General features: G+C 37.3%; 2 protein-coding genes across 2 annotated transcripts; one reads left to right on the top strand and one right to left on the bottom strand.

The window, feature by feature from the left end:
• Positions 1-2,038: 2,038 nt before the first annotated feature.
• Positions 2,039-8,464, bottom strand: LOC126796762 (delta-1-pyrroline-5-carboxylate synthase-like). The gene is made up of 20 exons (XM_050523495.1): positions 8,405-8,464; positions 7,625-7,696; positions 7,360-7,463; positions 7,133-7,235; positions 6,854-7,015; positions 6,477-6,754; positions 6,035-6,185; positions 5,729-5,893; positions 5,556-5,633; positions 5,168-5,257; positions 4,610-4,696; positions 4,422-4,508; positions 4,257-4,353; positions 4,064-4,167; positions 3,887-3,962; positions 2,940-3,090; positions 2,748-2,816; positions 2,546-2,612; positions 2,393-2,463; positions 2,039-2,120 (listed from the first exon to the last, which is right to left on the bottom strand). The coding sequence occupies exons 1-20, from the start codon at positions 8,462-8,464 to the stop codon at positions 2,039-2,041; spliced, it is 2,154 nt and encodes a 717-aa protein (XP_050379452.1).
• Positions 8,465-10,760: 2,296 nt separating this feature from the next.
• Positions 10,761-13,362, top strand: LOC126800424 (uracil phosphoribosyltransferase). Its single transcript, XM_050527792.1, has 12 exons — positions 10,761-10,914; positions 11,013-11,105; positions 11,339-11,417; positions 11,629-11,687; positions 11,785-11,862; positions 12,049-12,130; positions 12,220-12,268; positions 12,482-12,543; positions 12,648-12,715; positions 12,799-12,854; positions 12,935-12,982; positions 13,097-13,362. Exons 1-12 carry the CDS (start codon positions 10,789-10,791, stop codon positions 13,146-13,148), a joined length of 852 nt encoding a protein of 283 aa, XP_050383749.1. The 5' UTR covers positions 10,761-10,788; the 3' UTR covers positions 13,149-13,362.
• Positions 13,363-13,927: the final 565 nt, after the last annotated feature.

The following is a 13,927-nucleotide window of genomic DNA, read 5'->3' as shown; positions in this document are numbered from 1 at the left end:
AACTGCTATGGGCACCCCTTAATCATCTTCTCCCTTAAACCCATATCTGGGTTTCTTTTTCCAGCTAGCTACATCTGCAGCAACACCAAACTTCTTGTTGTCGCCGCCGCCTCCAAATCTTCACCCAAGTCCAGTACGTCAAGTCAAGCATGGTCCTCGTCATCGGCACCGCTGCCTTTGTCGCCTCAAAACTCAAGGAGCTTCTTGCGTCCGACGACCTCACCGACATCTTTGGCGTCCTGGCCTCAAAGCAAACCTAGGACCAAGCCTGCAACCTCTCTCTCTCTCTCTCTCTCTCTCTCTCTCTCTCTCTCTCTCTCTCTCTCTCTCTCTCTCTCTCTCTCTCTCTCTCTCTCTCTCTCTCTCGACGAGCACCCAAAAATCGACCTTGCCATCAATGACTCCGACGAGGTCAACCCCAATCTCAATTTAGTCAAAGGCTGCGGGTCGGAGACGAAGGTGGTGTTACGACTTCTGTGAACAAAAATGGCAATGGCATTCTTTGTAATTTTGGTGAAAAATAGGGGCAACGTTATAAGTAATTTAAGAAACTGATTTTTTTCTAATTTTTAAATTTTTCTTGACTTTTTTCTAATTTCAAGTGTCAAAAGTGACTTTTTTATATAAGAAACCCTCTCTAAAAACCATTATCAAATCCGTAATGGTTTCAGTAGAGTAATTGCAACTCGGGCTTGAACTTTGTTGAAAAATGTCTATTATTTTAGCCAATAAATGCATCGTCGTTAAAATCCCTCATCAAAATTAAAATTAAAATAGAAATAAACAATTTTGAACTCAAAACACTTAAAAAATCAATATAACGTACGCAGCTCTTGATGAGCCGTATAATGCAAGTCATGCATTGCAACATGAGTAGCCGAGTTCTGACCCCTCACTCAAGAATTAGAGATTGTTCATATTCTTATTCCAGAAAGACTACGGATTCACAGAATGTACAGTAATGGTATGTCAAGTAGACTAGTTTGACATGATCTCAAAATCAGTCCATCTCTGTAAGTCTATATTGAGCTAGTCTACCTCTGTATCATGCAGATTACTAAAACAAAGCAGCCCAATCGGCAGCCGGCTAAGACGCTCCTAGGCTCCTAGTCTGCTCTCCGCCTAGCGAGTTTTCAAACCTTGTTTTACTGCACAAACACAGGTAAGCAACCTAGACAATCCGTTCTTATTCTGTTGAATGATGGCTAGTGTTCTGGCTAATATAGTAGGTAAGTGTGATACACACTCTAGCCTGAAGGTCAGTATACGCAGGATATGATTCACTTAACTGTTCATGTCCTATTGAACTCTTGTTCACTCTGTCGAAGAAGGTTCTTCAACAATAGCTTGCTTGCGTTTCTTCAAGAGGATAGGCGTGTCATACCTGTTGCTTCTGAATCCTAGTTTGATATTATTATTTTTTCAATAAAGATTCAATTTTGAAAAATTTGTTCTCCAAAAGAGTTGCCATTTTTCGCGCAATACTTTGGTAAACAAATATAGTGCAGGGGAGCTATGTTTGGCCACTGAACAAAGCCTCATCTCTTTATCTTTTGATTGTTGTTTATGCCTACAGAGTGGCCACGATTGCCTCGGTTCAGCGAAATTTCAAAACTTTAGCCTGGCTCGGCTAACACACTTGGTCTTGCATAGGGTTCATATCGACTATTGCAATGCTCAACCTCAACTCAACAAGTATGTAGGTTTTGCTTCGAAAGAATTGATCTAACCAATCTCTAAATTGGTAAAAGGAAAGCTTATGCCCCTAAAAGTGCTGCACACCATAGCCCATGAGCATAACCCAACACATGATAAATTCAATCTTCATTAGAAAGATGAGTGCATATTCTCACTGAAAATAAAGGATGACTACACAAGTCCCCTTGTATTATCCAGGAAATCAAAATCTGGCAAAGGGATAACAGTGAATTTATCTGATAATGCACTACATTGCATCTGGGGAGCAGTGATACTTAAATACTCCTGCACTAGGATCGAGAAAAAAAAAAGACTGCAGCTACGCATGGTGTCGACGAAGTTAACAAGCTTTGAGTAGATTCTTGTGAGTGTATTCAACCCCTTTATCGCCATCCACGATCTGCCCTTTTCCCCTCAGAGTCCTGCATTATGTCACAAAAAGGAAACATGATCATGCAATAATCTTATCCGGCTCTAAGAGCCAAAAACTTCAGAGTCCGAAATAGAATGGCATATAATTGTTGTGGCTCTGTTGCTAATTATCCTGCATTACGTATTAGAAGTTTCAATCAATACTGCACATTTACACATTTTCTACTTAAACTACAGCATTAGATTCTCTATATGAGTTTATCAGAATATAAAAAGTATTAGGCATATAAACAAAAGATAAGCCAGAAATCCTATTTCGTACCATCTAGTTGTTAGCAGTCCTTCAACTCCTACAGGACCTCGGGCATGAATTCTGCTTGTGCTTATCCCAACCTGTTCATCCATTATTCGAGTCAAGGATGAGGATGAAAGGGGAAAACGTTGATACTCAATAAATGTCTAGCAGATTACTGACCTCTGCACCAAGACCAAAGCGAGCCCCGTCACAGAATCGTGTACTTGCATTATGAAATACAGCAGCGCTGTTGATGCAAAAAGCAATTCCCATCAAAATGTGATAATATGATTCAAGAAATCAATGTGACATGCTCTAATTTGTCTCATTTGTCAATTGTAAGACACTAAGACGATTACATATACGCATGAACCAAGATTACCTGTCAACTTGGGTTAAGAAATATTCAGCAACTTCCTTATCTTCTGCAACGATACATTCAGTGTGACCACTGCAAAAGAGTAATTGGGGAACGAGAGGAGGTGGAAAAGTTAGAATAAATTAATAACTAAAATTATGAATTGTACGAAAATTAAAAAGAGGGACAGAGATGGAATATGAGAAATGGATTGACCTTCCATGTGTATGAATGTGTTCAACTGCAGCATAAACATCATCAACAATTTCTACTGTGCAAGCCATTGAACTGTACTCATGATGCAATGTGCTTGTCTCTGGAATGTTTAACAAAACTGCTGCGTTTGGTCCACCATATAAAGAAACACCTGCAACAAAGAGGGTGGCATTAATTAAGTTCCATGGTTTGAAGCTCTCTAATATCAGGAAGAGAATAAGTAAAACATGCCAGTAAAATTGTACCCATATATTGGAATAAAAATAACGACGTGAGTGAATAAAAACAAGCTATATATCAGCTCATGAACAAATTGTGCACATTGTTCGATAAAAATTCCATCAAACAATCACAACCTCAACATTCTTTTCAAACTTTACATCAGTTCGTTTACTGCTCTCACCAGATCAAGGCCAAATTTCGGCCTACCACCTCTCAGTTAGAACAGAAGATAAATTCATCATGTCAAATTTATTATATGTACCATCTATAGTATACCCATCATTTGCCTAATAATAATGTAATTCAGACTATATTCTTTCAGCACATCCCCTAAATTACAGTCTAAATAATCCTGGTCGTCAATTTCCAAGTGAAGAGGAGGTTGTATGACTCATGCCACCAATGTCCGGCATTATTGCTTTTCTGTTACTGGTTATGTCACCTGTGAGTCTCAAATATGGGAACATAGGTAGAACTGACATCTCATAAATTTTACAACTGGTTGGGATATACTGTAGTAGTGACTTTATGGGTCTTCCCCATATTTTGGTTTTCCTAGATTACTTTGGGAGGTTTTGGTTTGGTCCACCTCTCTCGTTATTATCTTCTTCTTTTTTAAGTTGATCGATTAGGGTGTTAGGGAGATTATATTTCCCTCACTCATCTTTCAGCAAAAAGAAAAAAAAAAGAACTTGTTGAAATATAATCCCTACATGGTGTCATACCTGACCCTCGGAGTTGCGTAATTATCTCATTAAGCTGACCATTGTTAAACAAATCTTGGTGTACAAGAAGTGTTTCCTGCCAGAAGGAAAACAAAAAACGTATAACATCAATACATGCAGCTTATGGAATGTCAAAATGCATGTGGTAAATGAATGTGGAAGTAAAACCATAATTACCATTGCATTACAGGCAGCAGGATAATCTGCCTTCGCATCATGAACAATGCGCTTTGCCATGTCCATATCAGCTGACTTATCGATATATACATGGCAGATCCCATCTGCATGCATATATAACAGAACCTTGTTGAAACTCTAGCTAGTTTTCAGTGGTAGGGTACACGAACAATGTCTATCGAATTTATCTTACCAGCATGACCAAGAACAGGTATCTTTGTCTGCTCCTTGATTTGAGAAACGAGTTTATTACTGCCTCTAGGGATGACAAGATCGATCACGTCGTCAAGCTATAACACAACGAATATATTAGGTTTAACAAGATTAAAGGAAAAAAACACGGACAGTTTTCACCAACCTTCAGCAGATCAGGTATATCTTCTCGTGAAGTTACAAGTCCAATGAGATTGCCACCAACAGTATCTGGGATTGCTTTGGTGATGACCTGCAAAAGAAAATATTTTAAACTAGCAAACACTAATTAGGTGTTTTAGCAGTGAAACAACCTAATGTGCTAAAACAGCACCAGATTCAAGGTTCCCAGACCTTGTGCAATATAGCATTTGACCTCTTGGCTTCTTTCCCTCCTTTAAGCAGAAGACCATTCCGACTTTGAATTGCTAATGAAGCTATCTATTGGATTATATGAAAATGTAATGGTCAGTAGATCAAAATAAAATAAAAACAGGATGAAACAAATTTAAGCACAATTTAGTATCTATTAGAAACAGAAATTCAAGGAGAAGAATGTTGCCTTGAAAAAAGACACCCAGAAAAAACTAAAAAGATAAAGAGGCCAGTGCCAAATAAGAAACTATGGCAGGTTCATTGTTCATTCAGATAAGCAGGGAATTATTGTCATTGTTCATATGGAGAATCAGGGTAAGTATGTCATATTGGCACTCAATATGCCTACCGTTAAGGAGAGGATGACCTGCTCACAATGTTTTAAAATTATTGCTAACCAATAAGGTTGAGAAGTGACTATAAAAGGTATATTTCTAACTAAAAATTGTCAGTTGAAAAGATACTAATTACTAATAAAAACCTGTATAGATGTTTAAAGATGCAGGAATATACAATATAGTGGTACTTTTAGTCTACCTGAACAAGGGCATCAGGTCGAGACTCAAAAACAACCAAAACAACACCCAAGGGACAAGTCACTTTCTCTAAGATGAGTCCATCTGCAACCTGCACGCAAGGCAAAGAGAGAATTGTATCTTAAAGTAAAATGAAATACTCAATAGTTAATTTTGGAGCAATGAGGAAAAAGAATACTGAAACGTGATAGCTTATTTTCTAACTAAATCTAACTTCCTTTTAGTTTTAACAATAAAGCTTCTTGCTAACTTGTGTGTGGTTGAAGAAGATCACATATTACCAGGACCCTAAGATGCTTGAGATGGGTAGATAAAAACTTATGTACTTGTCCTTTAGGTATATAAAATTCTAAAAACAGTAATTTCTGAGTCATAGTGGGTATCCAAACCTCTGTTTTCTGCAAGACACACCCTATGGGCTCGTCCATTTCAGCAAGATGACGCATAGATTTTGCAAGTGAAGAAATCTGTAGATAATAATAAGATGTTAATCCACAACCAAGTGATAGAAGATAAGCATATCTTACATTACTTTAACTAGAAAAATCAGTAAGATACATGCCTTCCCAGACTTTAGGGCCAACCGAGATATTAGTGCCTTGTCATATCCAGCCTCCTGTGCAGCCGCAACATCAGCTTCATTTTCAGCTAAAATGTCACTTTCATTTGCCTCCAAGGCATTAGCTATATCAAGCAATATTTTACTCCTATCCTGAGAGCTCAGAGCCTGCAATAAAAATCGATTGCATCACATGCTGAATTACTATGTGAATTTTTTACTTTGTACCTAACTAATGAAATAATAAAAGGAATTGAGAAGCCAGAACTAAAATAAAAAAATTAAACAAAGGATTATGGTGTTAAGTACCCGAAGCTTTCTAGAAGATTCCCGTGCTGAAACAGCCTTCTCGCGTGCAGTTTCTTCTTTAGCGAGAGTCCACAAATGTGCATCTTGATGAAAGACAGTACCAATTCGATCTCCTTGAAGCACTCTTATAATGTTATCATTTGTATAGCCACTGTGCAGAAAAAAAAATAAAGAGGAAACATATCTAGTCAGTAGTAAGTAGAAACTGTAGGGATGTTACATGAAACTTAACAATTAAGTTCAAATAAATATTGCAAGAGAAATCTGGAAACAGTTGATTCATTAACCTCATTTTACTAAATGATTTTCAAATACTCGTTTATTTGTGTAGTGTATGATGTGGGTGAGAATTGGAGTGTTTAATACAATATGCAACAATGTGAAGATTGTGCAGAAGATGAAAATAAAAGAGAGTTTTATGTAACCATAAGATAGAATTCACCTCGTGATAACAACAGGGATTCCACCATAAGCAGCACACACAGCAGCATTGACTTTAGCAGTCATACCTCCTCTGCCCACCCTAGACTTGTCTCCAAATGTTATTTCTCCATGATGTTTTTCTTTCACATAGGTACGGATTAACTTCGACTTTGGGTCTGTAGGAGGACCACTATAGAGGCCCTCTACATCACTTAGCAACACAAGAAGATCAGCCTTCAGTTCCAGGGCCAATAGACCGGCCAAACTATCATTGTCCCAAAATATACCAGAAGAGTCCTGCAAACAGAACTCCCCATTCTAAGCAACACACTTATTGCCATTGCGTTTTAAAACAAATTCAACTGAAAGAGTACAGGAACAAGTAGAGTTGCATACCTCGTAAGGGGCTTTCCTGGTACTAACTGCATCATTTTCATTGAATATAGGAATAACCCTCAGTTTCAACAAAGACCTCACAGTGTCAGAGAGCTGCTTTCTGAAAGCTTCATCCCTGAAAACACTATCTGTCACGAGAAGCTGAGAGGAAGTCACATCAAGCTGCACATTAATGAATTTCTCATTAGTACTTTCCACAAAGTATATGCAAAATCAATAGACAAACATAATATACTCAATGTTGTAATCTTCAAAAAGTTCAAGAAGATTATGCTTCACCTGGCTGAACATGGCATCATAAAGAGCCATGAGACTACTCTGTCCAACAGCTGCACAAGCTTTTCCATCCAAATCATTTTGTGGGTTTTGGAGATCAGCAAAGCTACAAAACAAGTACAAAGTTGTTTCAGACGTAACATTTTTTTCAGGTACCTCAATTTGAAACCAAAAATCAGAATCAACAAACAAGCATTCTTTATCCGTCTGAATGAAAATGAGGTGTAAACCTGCTATTTGCCAATCTCCTGTATCTCAGCCTTTGACGGCCAAGACCAACAGCTCCTGAGGTCACCAGAATAACCTCATAGCCTTGAGAATTTATATCTTTAAGCTGCACGATAAAAACATGATCATCAGTCTTATTATTAATGCACATACAGACCGATTCAATCCTACTGAAACTCGCAGACACCAATTCATTATACTTGTCCAGTCTTACAATACAATGAATACATAATCATACTGAAACCTCATACTTAAATAGAGTTATACCTGCTCACACAAAGCTCCTAATCTGCCCAATGCCAGTCTTCCATCACCACGAGTGACCACAGCAGTTCCAACCTGCAATATCATCAATTAATCTTCATCAGTAACTGGGTAAAATCTGAAAAATCAAATTGAAAACATTGTGTAAAAATTGACTCTTTACTAAATGTAAACTTTACCCAAGAGAAAAACTGTTTATTCCAGAAAATCTGGAAATGCTTCTCCAAATTCAACTGGTTTTACTAATACTATGAAGGCTAATCCATTTTTTGTATCAGAATACCATCGTATCCATCAATTAACACTCACAAGAACCTATGATACAAAGTATGACAGAAAAAACAAACCAAAATTGCTCACCAAACAAAAAGCTATGAACTTTCACCTCCTAACTAAACCTGTGATTAACATCACTCTTACTCCTTTCAAAAAAAAAAAAAAACATCACTCTCACGAGACAGAACGACCCCCGCAGAAATTGGGCTGAATCTCAACCATTTTGTCCCTTCCCATTTTTAGATATAAAAAAAAAATTCTTCTTTGGCCAGAATTCTCATGTAGTCATCACTATCTAGGCACACGGTCCCAACCAATCATATATATAATAGATTAACTCATAAATATACATACTTTTCCCCCGCACAATAATCATCATAAGACAGAGCTCATCAGAAAACCAAGAATCTACATGACTATCACACAACACAACCAAATACGACGAGCCAACCCAGAAAAACACAGAATGAAAAATCTAAGGAGACAATGAACACGATCGATGATGACCTTGACGATGATACGCTTGACATTCTTGACAAAAGCTCGAGTGGGATCAATATAATCCATGCTGACGAGTTAGGCTGGTCGAGTCAAACTGGTTGCGTATACGTAGTGCAAAATCCCAGAGAAAGAGAGAGGGAGAGAGAGAGGTGTGTGAGGGAGAGCAATAAGAGAAAGTGAGAGGGAGTGGTAGGTATATATATAAAATCTGAGAGGGAGACGAAACAAGGATACAAGGGTAAAAAGACAAAAGAAGATCGAGCTGAGAGTGTGAAACTAATTAACTCAGTGGAGTAAGTCCTAGTCCGAAGAACGAGCACGAGAAGCCACGTCTTCGGAGACGAACCTCTTTAGCGATTCTGGTGCAAGTTTGATGACTCACGTGAACACTCGTGAAAACGAAGAACGCGATGACTGGAGTGAAAAGATGAACAGCTTCATGGACTTGGATTTTGTGTGGTGGGTGAGAATTGGTATACTATAGCTGCCTCCCAAGTGTTACTATGTAATTGATGGAATGAAAACGATACTTTTTACAGCGCAGGGCTGAAAAAGTATGTTCAAAGTTTATGGAAATCTTGATGGGAATAACCTCCCTAAATAATAAATATACGCCAGGGGTATAGAGTGCATTGAATCTAATCATTTCCAATCACATTTGTTTGGCGATTTCATCAATTTGTTTATTTTAAATCTTATCGAAATGCATTGCATCTAATATAATGATTTATTCCATGTAATTTCTGTGTACTTACCATAATCGGGGGATCTATTATTACTACTGAATATTAACACATATTTGAATTTGATATGGATTATGGATTTCGATCCATCATGCGTTATTCACCCTTATCGTTGGAAGAATATCGTGGTCGCTGTGGCTCTGGCTTAAGTAGGGTGGTATATATTACCCTCACATATGAAAATGGTGAAGTTGATCTGTCGATCTGTTGAAGCCATTCTTAAGTTTTAATTGTGATGAATGAATGATGAAATGATGATATATAAGGTCACTCAAATATGCCTAGTTGTTTCCAATCCAAGTAATGGGAGAGACGATATACATGTTTAATAGTACATGGCTTATAAGATTCTACAAGTTATCGAATATAACTGAAGATAAATATTTCGTAGAGACTATATCACAATTTGTAGTAACGTATGATCGATCTAATGTGAATGATTTTCTTGTCATGAAATCTCAAAGTAATGTATTCATCTAACCCATGTATTCTTAAGTTCGGTGTAGACTAATTTAAAAAATATTTGGCTTGTACAAAAATAATGTTAAAAGGAAGGAAGATAGCATTCTATTGAGGTGTATATTGGCCAACAATGAAACCGGGAGGGCCAAGAATTAAGTATAAGCAGTTAAGTACAGGTCGATATCGGTATAAGTAATCTTGCCTACGACTCTACTGTTGTTACTTTGCGAGAATTAGCAGATTAGTTTCGACTTTTGAAAGACCTGAATGTTGATTGCTTAGTTGGCATTCGACTGTCACATTCGATTTCTTTACTAATTCAGTTACATACCTAGTGAAAAATATGCATACATGGCATTAGGGTTGACTATTTTTCTTCTCGGGATATTCGTGAAGCTTGGTTTATGCATGGTTGTTATGTGACGTCTGGTTAGGAACTCAGCAGGCAGGTAAGTCACAAAGCCCACATCTTCCGCGGGAGAGTGAAATTTATACTTATATGTGTAGAGTCAGCTTCCTATAATAAGACGGGTTTTAGAATCTAAATTTTTAAAATCTTGTGGTTCTCATGGCATTTTGAGGACAAATTTTATATTGATATTTTTTTACACATACACACAAAACAGTATGTATAGTGTGCAGCACTGTATAATAACAAAAGTGTGCGGGTTAGTGAGCTTAAAACGTCGTGTCCCTAATCGGAAGTGTGCGACGAAGACATCGGTTCCTTAAGGGGACATCTAGAATATGAAGCCGTAAATGGCATCCAGAAATATTGATATCATTTTGTCAAGAGTTATATGCTTATATGACATCTAATTCCATTTAATCGAACATCTCCAACTTTTGGTCTAAATCCTAAACTCAAATTTATAATTTAAGTCATCCCATCCTATTTTATTTCAAACTATTTATCAAGTGTAGTTTTCTAAAACTAACTAGTTAGCTTGTTAATACGAAAGCGTACTAGACTTTATACCAACTTTACAATCACATATCAACATTCTAACCGGACAATCTTCGGGTACCCTACCCATGATTCATGCTGAACCCGACATTAACACAAAACGGGTCGACCCGATACGTCTTGTCGTTTAGCTCATCTCTCCTTCTCTGACCCAAACACATTTGCATCCCAAACACACACAGCAGAAAAACAGAACACAAACTAAAATCCTCAAATCCATGGCGTCGTGTCGTTTAAATTTCTCCCTATCCTGTCCCTCCCAGACGCCACGTTTCCCGTCCCGAAACCCTAGCCCCCCTCCTCTCCTACTTAATCTCATTCCCTCCTCCTCTAATCCCCACAAGGTAAATTCTTTTTTCCCTTCTTTCCTTCACGCCCCTCACAGTAAATTTCTTTCACGCTGTCTTTGTAATCGAACCACGTCCGTTTTCATCATCCGCAGGTCTCTTGCTCCGGTATCCAACGCCGGAGATCACTTACCGTGAAGGCCCACATGACCACCGAGGAGAAGACTGTTTCCGGCGACCGAATGCTGGTTTTTACTTGTCTCACTTTTGCTTCTTTGCTCTGTTTGGTTTTTATATAGTTAGAATGAGTGTATATTTGGAGGCTCTTTGGTTTTGGGTTTACTAGAATGAGATGAAAATACGAACTTTTGGTCTCCAAGTTGTAAAGGTTTGATCTTTTATGTATTGGTGTATTTGGTTTGTGGAAGAATGTGCTTGGTTTTAAAAATATGTTACTGATTTGTTGCTGATGACATATCAGGTGTTTGTGCCGCCGCACCCGTTGATCAAGCATTGGGTTTCAGTCCTGAGGAATGAGCAAACCCCTTGCCCCATTTTCAGTAAGTAACGAAATTGCCGAATGTGTACTCTGCATTAGACTTGATGATTTCTTATATCAACTATCGAGCTTCATTAGTACTCTGCATTTGCTTGTTTGTTCGTCGTAGAATGATGGAAACAGCTGTGGCTTTTGGTTTTAGTTTTCGAGATTATAATTGTCAATCAAAGTTGAATTAGCATTTTGATATGGGATGTGTCGTATATTTGTAGGAAATGCGATGGCTGAGTTGGGAAGACTTCTTATTTATGAAGCTTCGAGAGATTGGTTGGTGAGTTTCCATATCTTACACTCATAACCACAGCAGTAATCAACATTATATTCTCTTCAGGGTTTATGAGGCATGTTTTTGCTTTTCTCATTTTCAGCCTACAGTCACCGGAGAAATTCAATCACCTATGGGTGTTGCATCAGTTGAATTCATTGATCCAAGGGAGCCTGTGTCGGTTAGTTCTCAGCATTGGTTATTTTGTATGTTGTTGTTTAAAGAAGCTTCGATGTTATGAGTCTAGCCTGCAACTTTTTATCTGGTGACTGGATTCACAGATACTGAGAGCTTAAAGAAGTATTTGACTGGGCAGAGTCTAACATTTAAGTGTGATTTATTGATATTATATTCTTTAGTTTTGCAGGTCGTTCCAATACTGAGAGCTGGTCTTGCTCTTATAGAACACGCATCATCCGTCTTGCCTGCAACAAAAACATACCACCTTGGTAAGAAATGTTCCTGTGTAGCAGATGCTTGAAGTTTAAGTTAGTGTTTTTATGTAAACGGTACTATCTGATGTCTTTTTACATTTAAGGAATGGCCCGAGATGAGGAAACACTTCAACCAACAGTATATCTTAACAAGTAAGCATTCCTTGTATGAACCACTAAGTACTTAAAAGCTAATATTTGTGGGTGTTATAATGCTGCGAGTATTTCTCATCTTCATATATAGCATGCTATATACATTTTTGTTCTGATCTAATCTTGTTTTGCCTTTTTCTTTGTATTTCTCATTTCTTTTACAACTGTTTGTGTGACTCTTTTAACAAATTTTTATTTTTAAATCTTTGGTAGGCTACCTGCAAAGTTTCCTGAAGGATCTCGAGTATTTGTGTGTGATCCAATGCTAGCAACAGGTATCAATACCGACTATGCCTTTGATAAAAGATGTGACATAAGTGTCCACTTCATGTGTTCATGTATGCAGTTTACATTGAATTGTCATATATTTTCATTTTAGGTGGCACAATAGTAGCCGCTGTGGACCTATTAAAGGAGCATGGGCTTGCCAACAAGCAAATCAAAGTAGTAAGTATTGTGAAGGGATTTCTTATGTTTTCTATAGGTGTCCTAAATAGTGAATACATACGGTAAATGATGTTCCTTCACAGATATCCGCTGTAGCTGCTCCTCCGGCCCTTCAAAAGCTGAGTGAGAAATTTCCTGGGTAAAACTATTATTTATTACGTCTAAGCAGTTTAGACATAACATAAACAGTCCTTAATTTGGGTTTTTGCTATTTTCCAGGATTCACGTCTACACTGGGATTATTGATCCTACTGTTAATGACAAAGGGTTAGTACCTCTATTTGATCATTTTGATGTGATGCAGCTATTACCTATTAGGATGTGCGATTGATTTTGCAAACAGGTTGAATATATATTCTTTTGTTGTGGTACTGATTTCAGGTTTATAATCCCTGGACTGGGTGACGCTGGAGACCGTAGCTTTGGTACCTAAAGTCAGTGCTCAATTTTGCGGCTCTCTAATTTTTAGATTCACTCTTGCAGTTTTGGGTTATTGAGGGGTTCTGAGAGTTACAAAACAGTTTGGTATTGATAGCAATGGCAAACAAGTACTCTATGGATTTTGTATCAGGAATTTTTAACTTTAAAAAAGTAATATTATACTTTTGAACCTAAGCTCTGCAGGTTCAGATAGTGTTTCATTGGAATTATGGTTTTCATCAGCAATTTGATTCATAATCTCATCAGTCCCGGTAACGTGTTAAACACTATTCAGTTCAAGCAAGTAATGCTGGAATATGGTCGGGGAAATTGTATATCTAATGGAAAAGCTAGAGCAAAAGGTGGGGGTGTGCATTTCTTACCTGAAAAATGTAAACCGAATAGCGAACCACATCGTTTTAGGTAAATTGGATTAACATCATGAAAATTCCAAATCGCTTATAAATAGATTGGATTAGGATTAGATATTTTTCAAACTGGATGAAAACTAAACGCACCGGTTTAAAATAAATAATAATTTTTATTATTTATTTAATAATAACATGATGATATAGTAATACACCAATACCCTAATAGTAATAAAATCTTATCTTTAAGGCTCTAAACTTCAAGATTGCCAAGATCTATTCTAAATTGACTAAATTCTATCTCTTTTTTCCACTGTCTTTTTTTCTCTCTTTGCTTTTTATATTTTAGTATATTTTTCAAGACTTAAGAGACATTATTATGTATTATTATTCAAAGATTTGTGCTTTCAAAACTTGGTTCGTA

This window comes from Argentina anserina, chromosome 6 (assembly GCF_933775445.1).
Source record: "Argentina anserina chromosome 6, drPotAnse1.1, whole genome shotgun sequence".
NCBI lineage: Eukaryota > Viridiplantae > Streptophyta > Magnoliopsida > Rosales > Rosaceae > Argentina > Argentina anserina.
The sequence above is the reverse complement of the archived record's forward strand: the minus strand, read 5'-3'. Positions and strand labels throughout refer to the sequence as shown.